General features: G+C 39.1%; 1 protein-coding gene across 2 annotated transcripts in view; it reads left to right on the forward strand.

The window, feature by feature from the left end:
• Window positions 1-15,310, forward strand: part of vps8 (VPS8 subunit of CORVET complex) — a 345,245-nt gene that overhangs the window by 80,303 nt on the left and 249,632 nt on the right. For both annotated transcript variants that reach the window (XM_088930095.1, XM_088930096.1), the window contains exon 25: window positions 7,512-7,584. In XM_088930095.1, coding sequence (XP_088786221.1) covers window positions 7,512-7,584 — 73 coding nt within the window. The remainder of the gene's footprint in view (window positions 1-7,511; window positions 7,585-15,310) is intronic.

Raw genomic sequence — 15,310 nt, forward strand, 5'->3', positions numbered from 1 at the left:
TTTTGGTTTTGCCTTTACTGCATCACTTAAATTATACTCTTTTATAACTGAATTCCATATCTTTAGCTATGGATTATGTATTTTTAATGAGTTTATCTAAGTTCTTGTTATCTAATAATGCCTGAATTGGGGGATTACTCACAAAGGATGATTCAATGTTTTTCCTCCTGATAATCTGGATTACAAGAATTAATCAAGGGTTTAAATCAAGGTATGCATAATAGTAGTCTTTCAAGTTCGGTAAAGCCATTCCTCCTTTATCTTTGGAAAGTTGAAATGTTTTGAATCTTACTCTTGTTTTAACCCCTTCCATATAGATCTTGAAATGATTTTATCCCATTCCCAGAAATTATTAGAGAAAACTCTACAGGGAGACTTTGAAATAAGAATGGTAATTGTGGTAACACATTTTTTTAATTTTCTTGCCAACAGCTTCAGTGACCTTGACCCTGACTCATAATATTTCTGTCTAGTAAATCAGATATTTTTAATTGCGTTACCTTCTTTTTATGAATGCTCAGAGCAATAATTCTCCTCCTTGTTACTGGCTTTAATGTGTCTCATATCATCTCTAGTCCCACTTCTCCACTATCATTCTCTTCCAGAAATGTCTTTATTTCTTGTTTTATTTGTTCTTTAATTTGTGGATCGTTCAAAAGACTCAAATTCAACATAGGACAGTGACATAGGAGCATAATCTGAAAAAAAAATTCTACCAATATCACAATGCTGTGTCCTATGTCTATCTCTTTTATATACAAAGAAATGACCAAACTAAGAGTATACTGTACGAGGAAAGGAATAGTGGTATGACTGTGCCCACTTGGATAGAAATCTATCCAAAGATATATTATTCCCATTTTCATCAGTAAATTAATCTTTTATGAGGTGATTTAACCCCCTAAATAGGTATATGAGTTGAATCAAGCCCAGGATTCAAATGTACATTCCAATCACCTCCACATATCATTATACCTTGTGCATTTGCCATCAAGGAATCCTACTCCGTTGGGCTCCTGTGCAAGGCCCTTAACCCCAGCTGCTCCAGGGGCGCTGTACAATGGCTGACCCTGCACTCTGACCCCAAGCTTATCTCCCTGTCTGTGTGTCTCATGGAAAGCAAGCTGGGTTATGCGAAAAACCTTCCTTAATCCTATGTGAAACTCTGCAGTCTCTCGGCCTTCTGTAGTCACTCAATCTCTTCTTCCAATGTGGGAGGATACGGTATAACTTTAACCTTAAATCTGCTCTCTGCCATATCCTTCGTGGCTTCTTCTGCTGAATGGAACAGACAAGTGGCATCTTCATAGAAAATCTGTAGTCTCGCTGGAAATGTAATCTGAAATTGTATTTTTGTTTGACTTCAGCATATTTTTTACTTACTGTAGGAGTATTCAGTCCGTGTTTTGAGTAGTGTTGGGGGGGTAATCATGATCTACATAAAATCATTTGTTAGTATAGAAAAGTTCTTTCTTTTGCCAAACTTTACGTAATACCTCTTCTTTCATTCTGTAACTTGAGAACTTGGCGACAATGGAGCGTGGTTTGGTATCTGGGCTTATGGGTTTTGGTACTAGCGCCCTTTTAATTCTGAATTCCATGTCCTTTGGCAAGTCGATTTCCCCCCACAGAAGATTTTCAATGAAAGTAGCCATGCAGCGTCCCTCTGATTCTTCAGGAATACCATTATTGCGAATGTTGTCTGCATGATCTGCCTTCAAGGTCTTATTAGTTTCATTTCCAGAGAATTTTGTCATCTCAAAAACTGCTTTATCACCATTTATATTGTTAGCACCCTTGTTTCAGCTTCTATTCACCCCTCTATCTCATTCAATTTTTTAATTAACTTTTCTTAACTCCTGTTTAATATCCGTGAGCTGCTGTTTTTAATCTCCTCTGAATTCTCATAAGTTCCTCCAGTATTTTCTGGAGACTAATGTCTGCGCCATCTTGTTTGGAACTCGTTGAGCTACTTCGACTATGTTCAGGAGGCGCTATTTCAAAATTCTCCACAGTTGGTAGTTTTCTCCTGTTTCTCCTCAGAGCCCCTTCATCCATAATTATTATTTCACAAACTTAATGTAAAGAAAAAACAGTATTTTTAGGGCTTTATTACAAAATTGTCAGGAGACAATCTGTATTACACTGCCATTCTAGTCTGCGTCCTAACCAGACGTCTATGAGGACATATTTAATACAACTAAATCACGAGTCAATCTGGAAAAAAACCCTTCATTTAGTGCAAATTCCACCTGGGCTCAAGAATGGGGATCACCGGACTTAACAAGCAAGCACCACCTCATCCCATGCCCTACCCAACAACCTCCTGGCTTTCACCTTCCAAAAAAAAAGTGATACACTCTAAACCTCTTTAGGACTGGTCATAATCCATGTTTTGACAACCTCTATAGATGGAGAATCAGTGTTCTCTTTGTTCCTGTTGATGGGGCAAATACAGCACATGCTACAGGACTGCCAAATCCACAGACTCAGTGAAGGACTAAATGCACTCAACCAGATGGACCTGGCTAAGGGTTATTGGCATTTAATAATTAATAATAATAATTGCTTACACTTATATACTGCTTTTCTGGACACTCCACTCAAAGTGCTTTACAGGTAATGGGGACCCTCCACCACCACCAATATGCAGCATCCACCTGGATGATGCGACGGCAGCCATAGTGCACCAGAACGTTCACCACACATCAGCTATCAGCAGGGAGGAGAACAGAGTTCTGAAGCCAATTCATAGATGGGGATTACTAGGAGGCCATGATTGGTAAAGGCCAATGGAAAATTTGGCCAGGACACAGGGTAACACCCCTACTCTTTTCGAGAAACGCCCTGGGATTTTTTTACCACACAGAGTCAGGACCTCGTTTTTAGGTCTCATCTGAAGGGTGGCACCTTTTAACAGTATTGTGTCCTCGTAACTATACTTGGGCATTAGGACCCACATAGACCGCAGGGCGAGCACCCCCTGCTGGCTCCACTAACACCTCTTCTAGCAGCAACCTTAGTTTTTCCCAGGAGTAATCCCATCCAGGTACTGACTGGGCTCACACCTGCTTAACTTCAGTGGTGCTAAGCCAGTTGTGAGTTGCAGGGTGATATGGGTGCTATTTATTTACTACATAAATACAAAGCTTGCAGCAGAAGGAGTTTTTCACTTGCTTTGAATGACACCAACATATATTCATAAAATAATGTGGAACACTTAAGGTACGAATATGTTCCTTAACACATGCTGCATTTGTATATACAGTAACCTAATTAATTCAGTAAATTCATAAGGAATACATAATAAGGAGTGGGTCTTGTTGTCCCTGATCTGGGCAGGGTTTTTCTCAGTTTTTAATGGAACCATCATGGGAGTCTAGTTTGGATTGTTCATTGTCTAGCTCCTCATCTTAGACCAATTTGCCCAAGGCAACACTAGCAGGAATGCAAAGATCCTGACAAAATACCTTTAAGGCTCCCAACTGATGACCATGTGGTTAGCTTGGTCAAATGGATGGGGGTCAGTTGGGCACACCCGGGAGGTCCAAATATGTAGTAAGGGTGTCCTAAAAATGCCTTGCAGATATTTCCATGCAGAATGAGTTCAGATCCCACCTCCAAACTAGAGGTTCTCCTCTACCTCTGGGAAGGTTGGGGATATTAAGTACAGTCCTCCTCATTCCTCACTGGGAAAGCCTATGCCGGAGTGCTGGATAGGAGACTCTGCCCAATGGTCAAACCTCAGATACAGGAGGAACAAAGCAGAATCCATTCTGGCCATGGAACAGTAGACCAATTCTTTGTACTTGTATGGATATTTGAGGAGGCATGGGAGTTTGCCATCCTGCTTACATGCTTTATGGACTTGGAGAAGGCTTACAGCCATGTACCCCAGGATATCTTGTGGGAGGTGCTGCAAGAGTATGGGATGTTGAGGCTGCTGCTACGTGCCATCTGGTCCCTATATACTGTATGCTGGAGTAGTGTCCACATTCTTGGCGTTCAAGGTGCTCGTTGGTATTGGTATACAAGTCAAGCCTGTTCAAGGTGGATGTTGGACTCCGCTAAGAGTGTGTCTTGTCTCCTCTCCAGTTTGTGTTTTTCATGGACGTATTATAAAGGCACAGGTTTGAAATGTATCCTGTTAAGGGACCTGAGGGTTGCATTTCTGCTGTTTGTGGATGCTCTTTTCCTTTATATGTCATATGACTGGTATCTCCAGCGAACACTGGAGAGGTTTGCAGTCGAGTGTGATGTGGCTGGGATGAGCGTCTGCGCTTCCAAATTCGAGGTTATTGTGTCTCCTGAAAAAGAGTTTGCTCTCTCCAGGTGAGGGGAGAAAAACTTGCGAGTAGTTTTAAGTACCTCAGGGTCTTGTTCCTGTTCATGAGTAAGGTTAGAGATGATCGTAAGATTGACCAGCGGATTGGTGCAGAGGCTGCAGTAAAACCGATGCTATACTGAACTGTGGTCGTGAAGCAGGAGTTGAGTATGCAGACGAAGCTCTTGTTTTCTGGTAGATCTTCCTCGTCATCCTCAGCTATGGTCGCAAGTTTTAGTAAAGTGACTGAAAGAATGAGATCACAGTTACAAGTGGCAGAAATGAAGTTTTTCCATAGGACTGTTTGGCTTACTCTCTTTGAAAAGGTGAGGAGCTTGTAGTACAGTTGTTGCTCCTCTGGATTGAGATGAGCCAGTTAAGATGGTTTGAGCATCTGGTGAGAATGCCCCCTGGGAAGCGACCCCATGGCAGACATAGGACACATTGGAGGCATTATAGACTTTTTCCTTACATCTTCTAGACCAGTGGTTCTCAAACTGTGGTACGCGTACCAGCAGTGGTACGCCAAATGACACTGGAACTGTGTCGTGTGCGCTGAAAAATCGGGACGGGTTTTCATATTTTGTATTTTGTATTTTAAACGTGTCGAATATGCAGCCTACGTACTACGATACAGTGCACAATAATACTTCAGTGGACACAAGAGATACTCTGTAATTCTATACCACTCTATAGGAATGTGTGCTACGGATGCAAGTGACCAATTGTATTTTAAAAAAGCTACTGTATCTCCAGCAAATAGGGAGGAAGGAGAATGTGCGTGATTTTGGAACAATGCCAACGTTGTAAACACAGGAATGCATAGAAATACGTGCTACGAACGCTGGTAATCTTGTGAGCACAGGAAAGCGTGATAGATAATAGAAAAATATTTAAGAACTGTTCTAAGTTAATTTGAGAAAAATACACCGAGCGTCTCTGTGTTTCGCTCTCATGCGCATGAAATAAAAACTTTAAATAAATACGGAAATAAAAACGGAAACGTGGAAAAAGCTTGCGGATTGCTAAAGCAGGTAAGCCACACTATTTTTGAAGAACCGTATTTACTGTTGGCAAAAGAGCTGACACGTATTATGTGTGGAGAAAAAGCTGCTAAACAGCTCGACCTGCTGCCCCCCTCCCCCTGAAAGACACAGTCACTCATAGAATTATTGAATTGAAGGATTATATCAAAAGTACACTGATAGAGCGCGTTAAGATGAGCAGATGTTTTTCACTGCAATTAGATGAGTCTGTAGTCGATTTGGCCAATTTGCTCATTTACGTTAGATACGAGTTTGAGGGTACGTCACATGAGGACTTTCTGTTCTGTAAACCGCTACCAACAGGAACTACAGGAGAGCACATATTTCAGCTTCTGAATGAATTTATCGAAGAGAATGGCATCGACTGGATAAAATGTGTCGGAGTTTGTACAGACGGTGCTAGAGCAATGACAAGCCGACATAGCGGTGTAGTTGCACGAATTAGAGAGGTTGCTCCAGAAATTAATGGACGCATTGCAACATCCACCGCGAGACCTTTGCTGTCAAGAAAATGCCTGCCGATTTAAAATCTTAGACTCTGTTGTGAATTGTATCAAGGCTCGAAAAATTAATTCACATCTGTTTTGCTCGACTAAACAGGCTCACCCCTCTCACTGAAATGGTGCTTTTTTATTAGTTGTTGTTACTGTTTTTTTCTGTAAAACACTTTGAGAAGCCACCTTTAAAGGCGCTATATCAAATAAAGTTTATTATTATAATATTTATTATATGTATGTGTGAGTGTGTGTGCACGCGCGCTCATGTTGGTGATTGAAAATTTCTAGGGTTCCACTTGTAGGTGGTACTTGGATGCTTTGGTTGGATTAGGGGTGGTACTTGGTCCAAAAAGTTTGAGAACCACTGTTCTAGACAATCAGAGTCTTTGACAATGTGGGAAGCAATTCAAAAGAAACAAAAGTGCTAGGATTTATAGTCATAAGTGTAGAATTCCAATCGACAGACATTATGCTAAATGTTATCTTTTGTGTCTGGTTCTTTCTTATTTCTTGGTGTTTGCTAATGCATGCAGTTCGGCAGTTTTCAGGGATATTACTTCAAGATGGTTCTATGTCTGTAGCTCAGGCCACAGCATATTTTGGTTAAGCAGCATCTGTGTACCAGAGGACACAAGTGGAAACTATGTGGAAGTGTAGAGGGGATATTAAAAGTCTGCACACCCTTTTTGAAATTTCAGCTTTTGTTTATGTAAAGACAAATCATGTGAGACCTTCTTCCACATTTAATGAGATCTTGTAATCAACAATATTTAAGTAAAAAACAAATGGATCATTTTAGGAAAAATAATAAAAAATAAAAGAAAACATTTAAATCCTTGGTTGCATAAGTATACACACCCTTTAACCAAAATTTTGGGGAAGCACCTTTTGCTTTGATTACAGCAGTAAGTCTGTTTGGATAGGTCTCTTATCAACATAGCACACATGTATCTTGCAATTTTTATGTATTTAAAATCTAGTACAATATCTAGAATCACTTATTTATCAAAAGGGTTGCGTGAGTATAGGACAAGCTACCCAGCCATTTTGTTAAAGTCAATACACTGGTTTGTTTTAAGAAGCAGCCAGATGACATCTTTGGATCAATTAACTACTACAGTAAATACCTCAAGGGCTAGATTGTTTGAATGGCCTCTTCTTGTTTGTAACCTTTCTTATGTTCTTACATTTCCAATAAATGTTTTCATGTGTTTCATTTGTTTGGCTTCCTGCTTCAGTTATTTTTACAGAAACTGTATGCACAAATTGACATAAAATGTAAAAAGGAATTTTAAGGAGTTCTAGTATTACTAAATCTGTATAGCTGTAGAGTTAAAAATGACCAGTTTTATCCTTTGATAAATATTGCAGCATATAGCAACTGTGAGAGGCTGAAATAAATAATGGGCTGAAGGAGATTTAGCCTTACCAGAGGCAAAAGAATTTAATGCCAGTTAAATACTTAAAGAATCCTTGAGCAGACGTAAGAACACATGTGAGGAGTAGCAGTCATTTCACCCTTTATGAAATTCCTGATTAAATCTGTAATCAGAAATGTGTGCATCTGCGATAGTTAAATAGGTATAGTGAGATAGTGAAAGGTTCTATTTTACCTTTTTACAACATTCCTTTTTTCTCTCGTAGCTGCTGCCTGGCAGGACGTGCTTACCCTCTTGGGGACATTCCTGAAGATCTTGTTCCTCTAGTAAAAAACCAGGTATGTAATGTGGGGACCTCCTATTGAAACTCGGTAGGGTAAAACTCCATGTAAGGGATTGCTTAGGTAAAAGCAAACATTGGCACTTCTCTTACACATGCAGGAATATTCGAATGGGTTACATGTCAGTCAGTATCCTGGATAGCATATGTCACAGTGTTTTTATTTTTTTGAATAGTCTGATACAGAACTGCTCGACTTATTAATAATAATATCTCTGTAAAACTGCCAGGAGGGGTGGTGAATCTTTAAAGTACTGCAGCTGTATAAGTACTGCCTTAAATGTATACAAAATACTGTAAAGGAACAAGTAATAGGTTTATTCCATGCTGAAAAAAAGAAGAAAGAGAACACAACGTTTCGGCCGTGGAGCCTTCTTCAGGTGTCAAAATACTGTAAAACACTAATATGTATAAAATACTCGCCTGTTAACTGTATTGCTTCCAGTATACAGAACTATTAGTAATTGTGAATAAGTCGTAATTAAAATATAGATCATTTTACTTTAAAAGTTTGATATTTTAAAATATATCATACATAGTGTCTTTAAAACATCGTATTTAGAAGCAAATAAATGCATAAAAACAAAAAAGTGGCAAGATTAAAATAAGTTTTGAGTAGTGATTTCAATTACTTTTTTGGTCATATGCCATAATTTGCATTTTTTTGTGTTTGTGTAAATAGTCAAATGAAATCTCTCTCAAATATTTTAATGTAACCACAAGAGTTGTTGTATTAGCCTTATAAAGGGAACATTAGGAAACACTTGCATTTTCTTAAATTAACTAGCATGTCATAATACTTCATAGCTGTGTCAATATTTTGGACAAAAGTGAAAAAGTAGTCTAAGGCATTTCTCATTGTATCCTTATTTAATAGATGCACAATTCCAAAAGACATAGGGGCAATTTGTTAAAGAAAGTACAGTCTGTGCATTGGTCTGGAATCAAACCCAGTCCTCCTCTGTGGCAAGCAAGAATTCTACTACTGAACCGCCATTTGTCGCTCTGATTGGATGTGTAGGACACATTAAGGAACAATATAGATTATTTCAATGTGCATGTAAACCTGAAAGAAGCACATCAGTTCACAAGAAGCCACAGTAGAATAATAAACTATTTTTCATATATCAAACAAAGTAATGTTTTTGTACTGTTACTCTCTTTTTTAATTAATTCAATATTTAAAATACTGTAGTGTACAGTTTAAAATTAATAAAAGTCTAATCAGTATACAACTTAAATTCTATAATTGGAAAAAGATTGTCCTTCAGCATTGACAGGGATTCAAAACCAGGGGTTTTCTGGCGACAGCCCAAATGCTTCTACATGCCGCGTTAAGCTTTCACTGCTCCACCTGATGGTTTCACAAAGTAGTGCAGTATATACAACTGAGTATTTTTAAAAAGGCGCGGTAAGCCGCAGCACCTAAAAGGCAAAGTACTGCATTATCTTCTGTGCATTCTGAATGGCTGAATCTATACGTTCTCTCTAAATTGCAGCTTTTCAGGCAAGCATGAAAATGTTTGTCTTCCTGCCAAATGTGAGCATTTCCAAGTCAACCTATTATCACAAGGATACTTGTGATCACAAGCACACTGCCTGTTGTTGTTTTGCACACTGCCTGTTGTCTCTGTCTTTCTTTTATTATACAATTGTATTGATATTTTTTGTACTACTTATCGTCTGAGAGCTAGCTAAATAGCATTTCGTTATACCATATATGATATGGTATATGAGTATAATGACAAACTTGAACTTGAATACTTACCCAGGAGCTCTCACAACATGCTCGATTTTGCAGAAGATAAGGCTTGATTCATGTACAAAACATTTTGCCATAGTTCATAGAAATACTTACTAAAGCAGCGTTATCCATGAAAATGCAAATGTTTACAAAACAAGTAGTCAGAACAGTTTAGATACAGAGGAAATCACTTTCAGCTTTATAGTTAAGACAGTGACAGAGGCAAAGCTCCTCTTTCCAATCCCTTCTAAACAAAATTAAATCTTATTAAGTGTGATTGTACATGAACTGTTGCCTTAACGAGACTGTGCTTGAAAACTCTAAAACCTCAGCTATATTTTCAATAGACTCTGTAGCTTTTTTTGTAAGGGTTGTAATGAGTAGCAGCTATCTCATTAGTGTTTTTTAATCTCTATAGTGCTCCTCATGCACACTCTCCTAGGTGGCATAGTGGGTTTTAACATGGGAGAATCCTTTATTTTTCCCATTGTGCAGTGTATCATGAAGTTAAATACGGTGCCTAGAAATCCGTAATGTAGAATAAACCAGAAAAAAATAGATTACATCTAGCGTATAAATTACAGACCACATAATATATTTGCTTTGTGTTTCTTAGAACTTATTTCCCCAAATTTGTCTTTGTCTTATGCACAGAGAAATTAAGAACATTATGTGACAGAGCATTTCTGATCTGCTAAATGAAGTTAATCTATCCCCTTTCATTGAAATCATCGATATAATTAACATATAAGAAATTTTCTACAGGGGTTGATATATCCTATATTTCTTTTGCAAAATACTTTATATTTTTTTTATTTTTGCATTTGTACAGTGGGTATAGAAATTCACCAACCCCTTTAAAATGTGTACCTTTTGTTGTATGACACTCTGAAAGTAAAAACAAATTAAATTAGGCTTGTTCCATTTTTATTTACACACAGTAACCCACATTAGACAACTGAAAATAAAATTTTAAAACATTCTAAAAATTAATTAATATTACAACAGTAAAATAACTTAATTTGATAAGTGAACACCCCCCTTGCAATTGTATCTGTAAACGTGCTCGGGTATAACCAATCACCTTACAGATCACACAACAAGCTAATAGGCTCCCACCTGTGGTGATTTTGATTACGTCAGAATAAAAACAGATGTTTCTAGAGCATTCCACTGCTTGGAAGTGCGTTTCAAAGCAAAGAATCCACTATGGGCAGAAAGCTGCTTTCAAAAAAAACTTTGAGTTGTGGAAAGGCACAAGTCAGGAGATGGGTATTTCAAAGGCTTTAAGTATCCCATGGAGCACAGTCATGACCATCATTAAGAAGTGGAAGGCGTATAATACCACCCAGACCTAAATCAGGCCGTCCCTCCAAACTGGATGACCGAGCAAGAAGGAGACTGATCAGAGGCTACCAAGAGGCCGATGGCAACTTTGACCAAGCTACATACCTTTATCGCAAAGACGGGTCATTGTGTGCAGGTGACAACAAAATCACAAGGGCTTCACCAATCTGGCCTGTATGGGAGGGTGGCAAGAAAAAACCCCCTCCTTCAAAAAAGAAACATCAAGTCTCATTTATGTTTTGCTAAAAAGCACCTTAAAGATTCTGTGGCCAAGTGGCAGAAAGTGCTGTGGTCAGATGAGACCAAAATCGAATGATTTGGCGAGAATGCAAAATGGTACGTCTGGTGAAAACCCAATACATCTTACCCATCCCAAGAACACCATTCCTACAGTAAAACACGGTGGTGGCAGCATCCTGTTGTGTGGGTGTTTCTCTTCAGCTGGGACTGTGCCATTTGTCAGGATAGAAGGGAAGATGGCTGGTGCAAAATACAGGAAAATTCTTGAAGAAAACCTGCAGCCCTCAGCCAGGAAGTTGAAAATGGGAAGCTTGTTCACCTTTCAACATGACAATCACCCAAAGCACACTGCCAAAGCAACCGTACAGTGGCTGAAGGACAGGAAGGTGAATGTCCTTAAGTGGCCTCGTCAGAGCCCCAACCTAAATCCCATTAAAAATCTTTGGAATGACTTGAAGAGGGCAGTCCATCAACGGTCACCACACAGTTTGACTTATCTTGAAAAATTCTGTAATGAGGAATGGGCAAATATTCCTCCCTCTAGGTGTGTGCTAGTTTCACTTGGGTGTTACAAGGTACAATTTGTAAATAAAACTAAAATTTGGAAAATTAAAACTGATTTTATTTGTCTTCTTTTTAGGCTTTAGAGCAACAAAAGGTGTATATTTTGAAAGGGGGTGGTGACTTTCTGTACCCACTGTATGTTTTTGTGTTATTTGTATTTGTATTCAGTTATTCAGAGACCCACTGAAGAGATTTCTGAAAGAGGTGCGACTGGCAGAATAAACAGTAAATAAAATAATGCTGAAATGTGAAGGCAGTGTTGCTGCATTTAACATTTTCAAACCATAACAGCTTTTGAAAGTTCCAACTGAAGTGTCTGTTTAATTGGGATTAGTCACTGTGGAGTCCTTCATTTGTCCTCAACTTGAGCAAAACCAACATTTTCTCCAAAGCTTGCAGAGATTCTTTACACAAACTACAAAAGCATTAGCTGTCCTGTTCCTCTCTACTCTCTTTTTTTACTTCTGATTGTCTTTTTGTCCCTCACCAGCTGACACTTGGTTTGTTTGAAAGTCACTGTTTAGTTTGAAACGTCACTTTGTAATTTAAACCCATGCCTTTTTGTATTTGAACTGCAATGCCGCTTTCTCTTTGAATGACATGATTTGTCAGGAGTTATGCAATCAGTAAGAATAAAACAATAACTAGAGAATTGGAAAAAGCAGTTAACCGATACAATTGTTTGAGTTTAAATGTATAGGAAGGAGATTTCTCAGAAAAAAAAAACACTCCTGAAAAGACAGGGAGAATAAAGAAAACTTTTCTGCAAAAACCCTTTACCAAAGTTGCCATGTCTGAAAGAATCAATTTAAGGTATATTTTAATGTATAACTATTACTGTTTTTCTGTTTAGAAGTGGCTTTAAGTCTACCAGGTGCAAATGATGAGTTCAGTGGAGGAGGCTCAGAGATTTTTTAATCTAATCCGTATCCTAAAATCCTGTTGGAAGTGGGCCTTTACATATGTTATCTCAGATTTGGATCCTATACTCAAGGGATTAAATAATTTGAGGAGATCCAGACATACCTGGATTACTATTAAGGTTTGATTGTACCGTTTATTCAGAGTGATATAAGATATTACTTATAGAGGTGTTACGTCCCAGTGTGTGTTCTGTGTGTGTTTTTCTGTTATGTCCACACTGCGGACCCTTGATTGTTCTCCCTTCCCCATTGGCCCACCATTACACCACACCCTCAGTATGACATCATCATCAATCAGCCTCTCAGCCAATCAGAGTGCATCTTATTCAGTATATAACCTGGAGGTTTTCAGCAAGGAGAGGTCTTTCGTTTGACTTCGGTCCCGTTTGGTTATCGCTTCGCTTCGCTTCGCTTCTGGTTATTGCTTCGGCTTCGTTTGTTGGTTTGTTTTGCTTTGTGTGTGTGTATTTTCGTATAGCTTCGGCTTTGTTGTTTTGTTGGTTTTTTGTTAGTTTCTTTGTACTTTTGTTTGTTTATGTGTTCATCCTTGTTTTGTCATTACCTTGCCCCAGTGTTACATGTTCAACTTTTGTGTTCTTTTGTACCCTGCTTCTGTTTATTACTCTTGTTTTCCCTTATTTGTCTTCCTGGTTCACTTGTGTTTTTGTGTGAATTTTTGTATATAAGGTTAGTTTAGGTTGTTGGGTACACTTACACACTTAGTTGATTTTGTATTAGTACACTAGTTTAGTACGGGTGAGTGCCATTTGTCTTGTATGGTTTTGGGTAGTCAGTGCAGGTTAGCTAGGGTGTTGAAGACACCGAAGACCGTGTGTTTCGGGTTTTCTTTAGTAGTCAGATTAGCTTTCCCTCACTGTCCTAGCCAGCTCCATTTTTGTTTGTTATTTTCTTTCCTTTGGCACCACTCTAGTTCCTTACCCTTATCACGCTTCCTAGTCCCTCACCAAAACCCCCCCTGCTTCCAAAAGAATTATCCTAAATGTTACACCCCTTTTCCCCTAGACACTTGGGGTCGTAACAGGTGTGAACTGTTGAATATTTACAAATAATAATAATAATAATAATAAACTTTATTTTATATAGCGCCTTTAAAGGTGGCTTCTCAAAGCGCTTTACAGGATGACAATAACAATAAATAAGAAGACTACAACAATAAATAAGAAGATTTCACAAGATAGGACACAATTACAACAATACAACAATAACAATAGAGGAGACCGTGGAAGGTGGTATTAAGAAGAGCAGAGGGGTGAAGAATGGAACCAGTTAAGTAAAGGCTTTTCTGAAGAAGAAGGTTTTGAGTCTGGATTTGAAGGAGTTTAGAGAAGGTGACTCTCTAATATCCTTGGGCAAAGAGTTCCAGAGCTTGGGGGCATAGCAGGAGAAGGCCCTGTCGCCCATACAATGTAGACGGGCTTGGGGGACAGTAAGGAGAGCAGAATTAGAAGAGCGGAGGTTGCGAGATGGGGAGTAGGGCGATAAAAGTTCAGACAGGTATTGAGGTGCCAAGCTATGTAAAGCCTTATAGGTGAGCATGAGGATTTTAAAGTCTAAGCGGAATTTGACCGGAAGCCAGTGCAAGGACTCCAGGATAGGAGTAATGTGAACACTTGCACTAGACCTGGTCAGGATTCTGGCTGCTGAATTTTGGACATACTGCAGCTTGTTCAGAGTAGATTTAGATACCCCAGGGAGTAGAGCATTGCAGTAGTCAATTCGAGAGAATGCAAATATGTTGATCAGCTTTTCAGCCACAGTTAATGATAGCATAGGGCGTAGTCTTGCGATATTTCTAAGCTGAAAAAAAGATGTTTTGACAGTATGCTGTACATGTGGGTCAAATGTTAAGCCAGAATCGAATATAACCCCAAGGTTTTTCAATTTTGATTGAAGCTCAAGTACAGAGCCATCTACAGACAGGGTTACAGGACTGGCTTTACGAAGTTGATGGGGGGTACCAATAAGCATGACTTCAGTCTTGTCACAGTTAAGATGAAGGAAGTTTTGAGTCATCCAAATTTTTATGTCAGAGATGCAATTAGATAGAATAGAGACAGCCACATCAGTGTCGGGTTTGGTATGGAAGTATATTTGAGTATCGTCAGCGTAAAAATGAAAGCTGAGGCCATGTGATCTTAAAAGCTGACCAAGTGGGAACATGTAAATGCTGAAGAGCAAGGGGCCCAGTATTGAGCCCTGGGGGACACCAGACTTGACAAGACCAATTTCAGACCTGTACCCATTGAGAGAGACAAAGTGACAGCGATCAGTGAGGTAAGACTTAAACCATTTGAGGGCAGTGTCAGAGACTCCAAACACAGTCTCGAGACGAGAAAGTAAGATGTTATGGTCAACAGTGTCAAAGGCAGCACTGAGATCAAGAAGGATGAGTATGGAAAGAGAACCAGAATCAGAAGCTATTAGGAGATCGTTGGTGACTTTGACTAGGGCGGTTTCTGTGCTGTGAAGTTGACGGAAGCCAGATTGGAGGGGTTCGAAAAGGTTGTTTGTCATGAGGTGGTTATGTAACTGAAGTGTGACAGCACGTTCTAGAATTTTAGAGAGAAAGGGTAAGTTGGAGATGGGGCGAAAGTTGTTAAGATTGTCGAGAGCCATGTTAGGCTTCTTTGGCACGGGGGTAATAGCAGCAGTTTTGAGGACCGTTGGTACAATGCCGGTGCTCAAGGATTCATGTATTATATTGAGGACAATGGGACAGAGAGAAGAGAAACAGGACTGGAATAAAGTGGAGGGAATGGGATCTAAAATAGATGGGGTGGGTTTCATGTGCGTAACTAGTTTGTTTAGGGATGCTGAGTCAAGAAGAGAGAAGCTGGAGAGACGGGAACCAGAGAAGTTGGATGAGGAGGGAGGAGGTATGAAAA

This window comes from Atractosteus spatula, chromosome 13 (genome assembly GCF_055471065.1).
Source record: "Atractosteus spatula isolate fAtrSpa1 chromosome 13, fAtrSpa1.hap1, whole genome shotgun sequence".
Taxonomy (NCBI): domain Eukaryota; kingdom Metazoa; phylum Chordata; class Actinopteri; order Semionotiformes; family Lepisosteidae; genus Atractosteus; species Atractosteus spatula.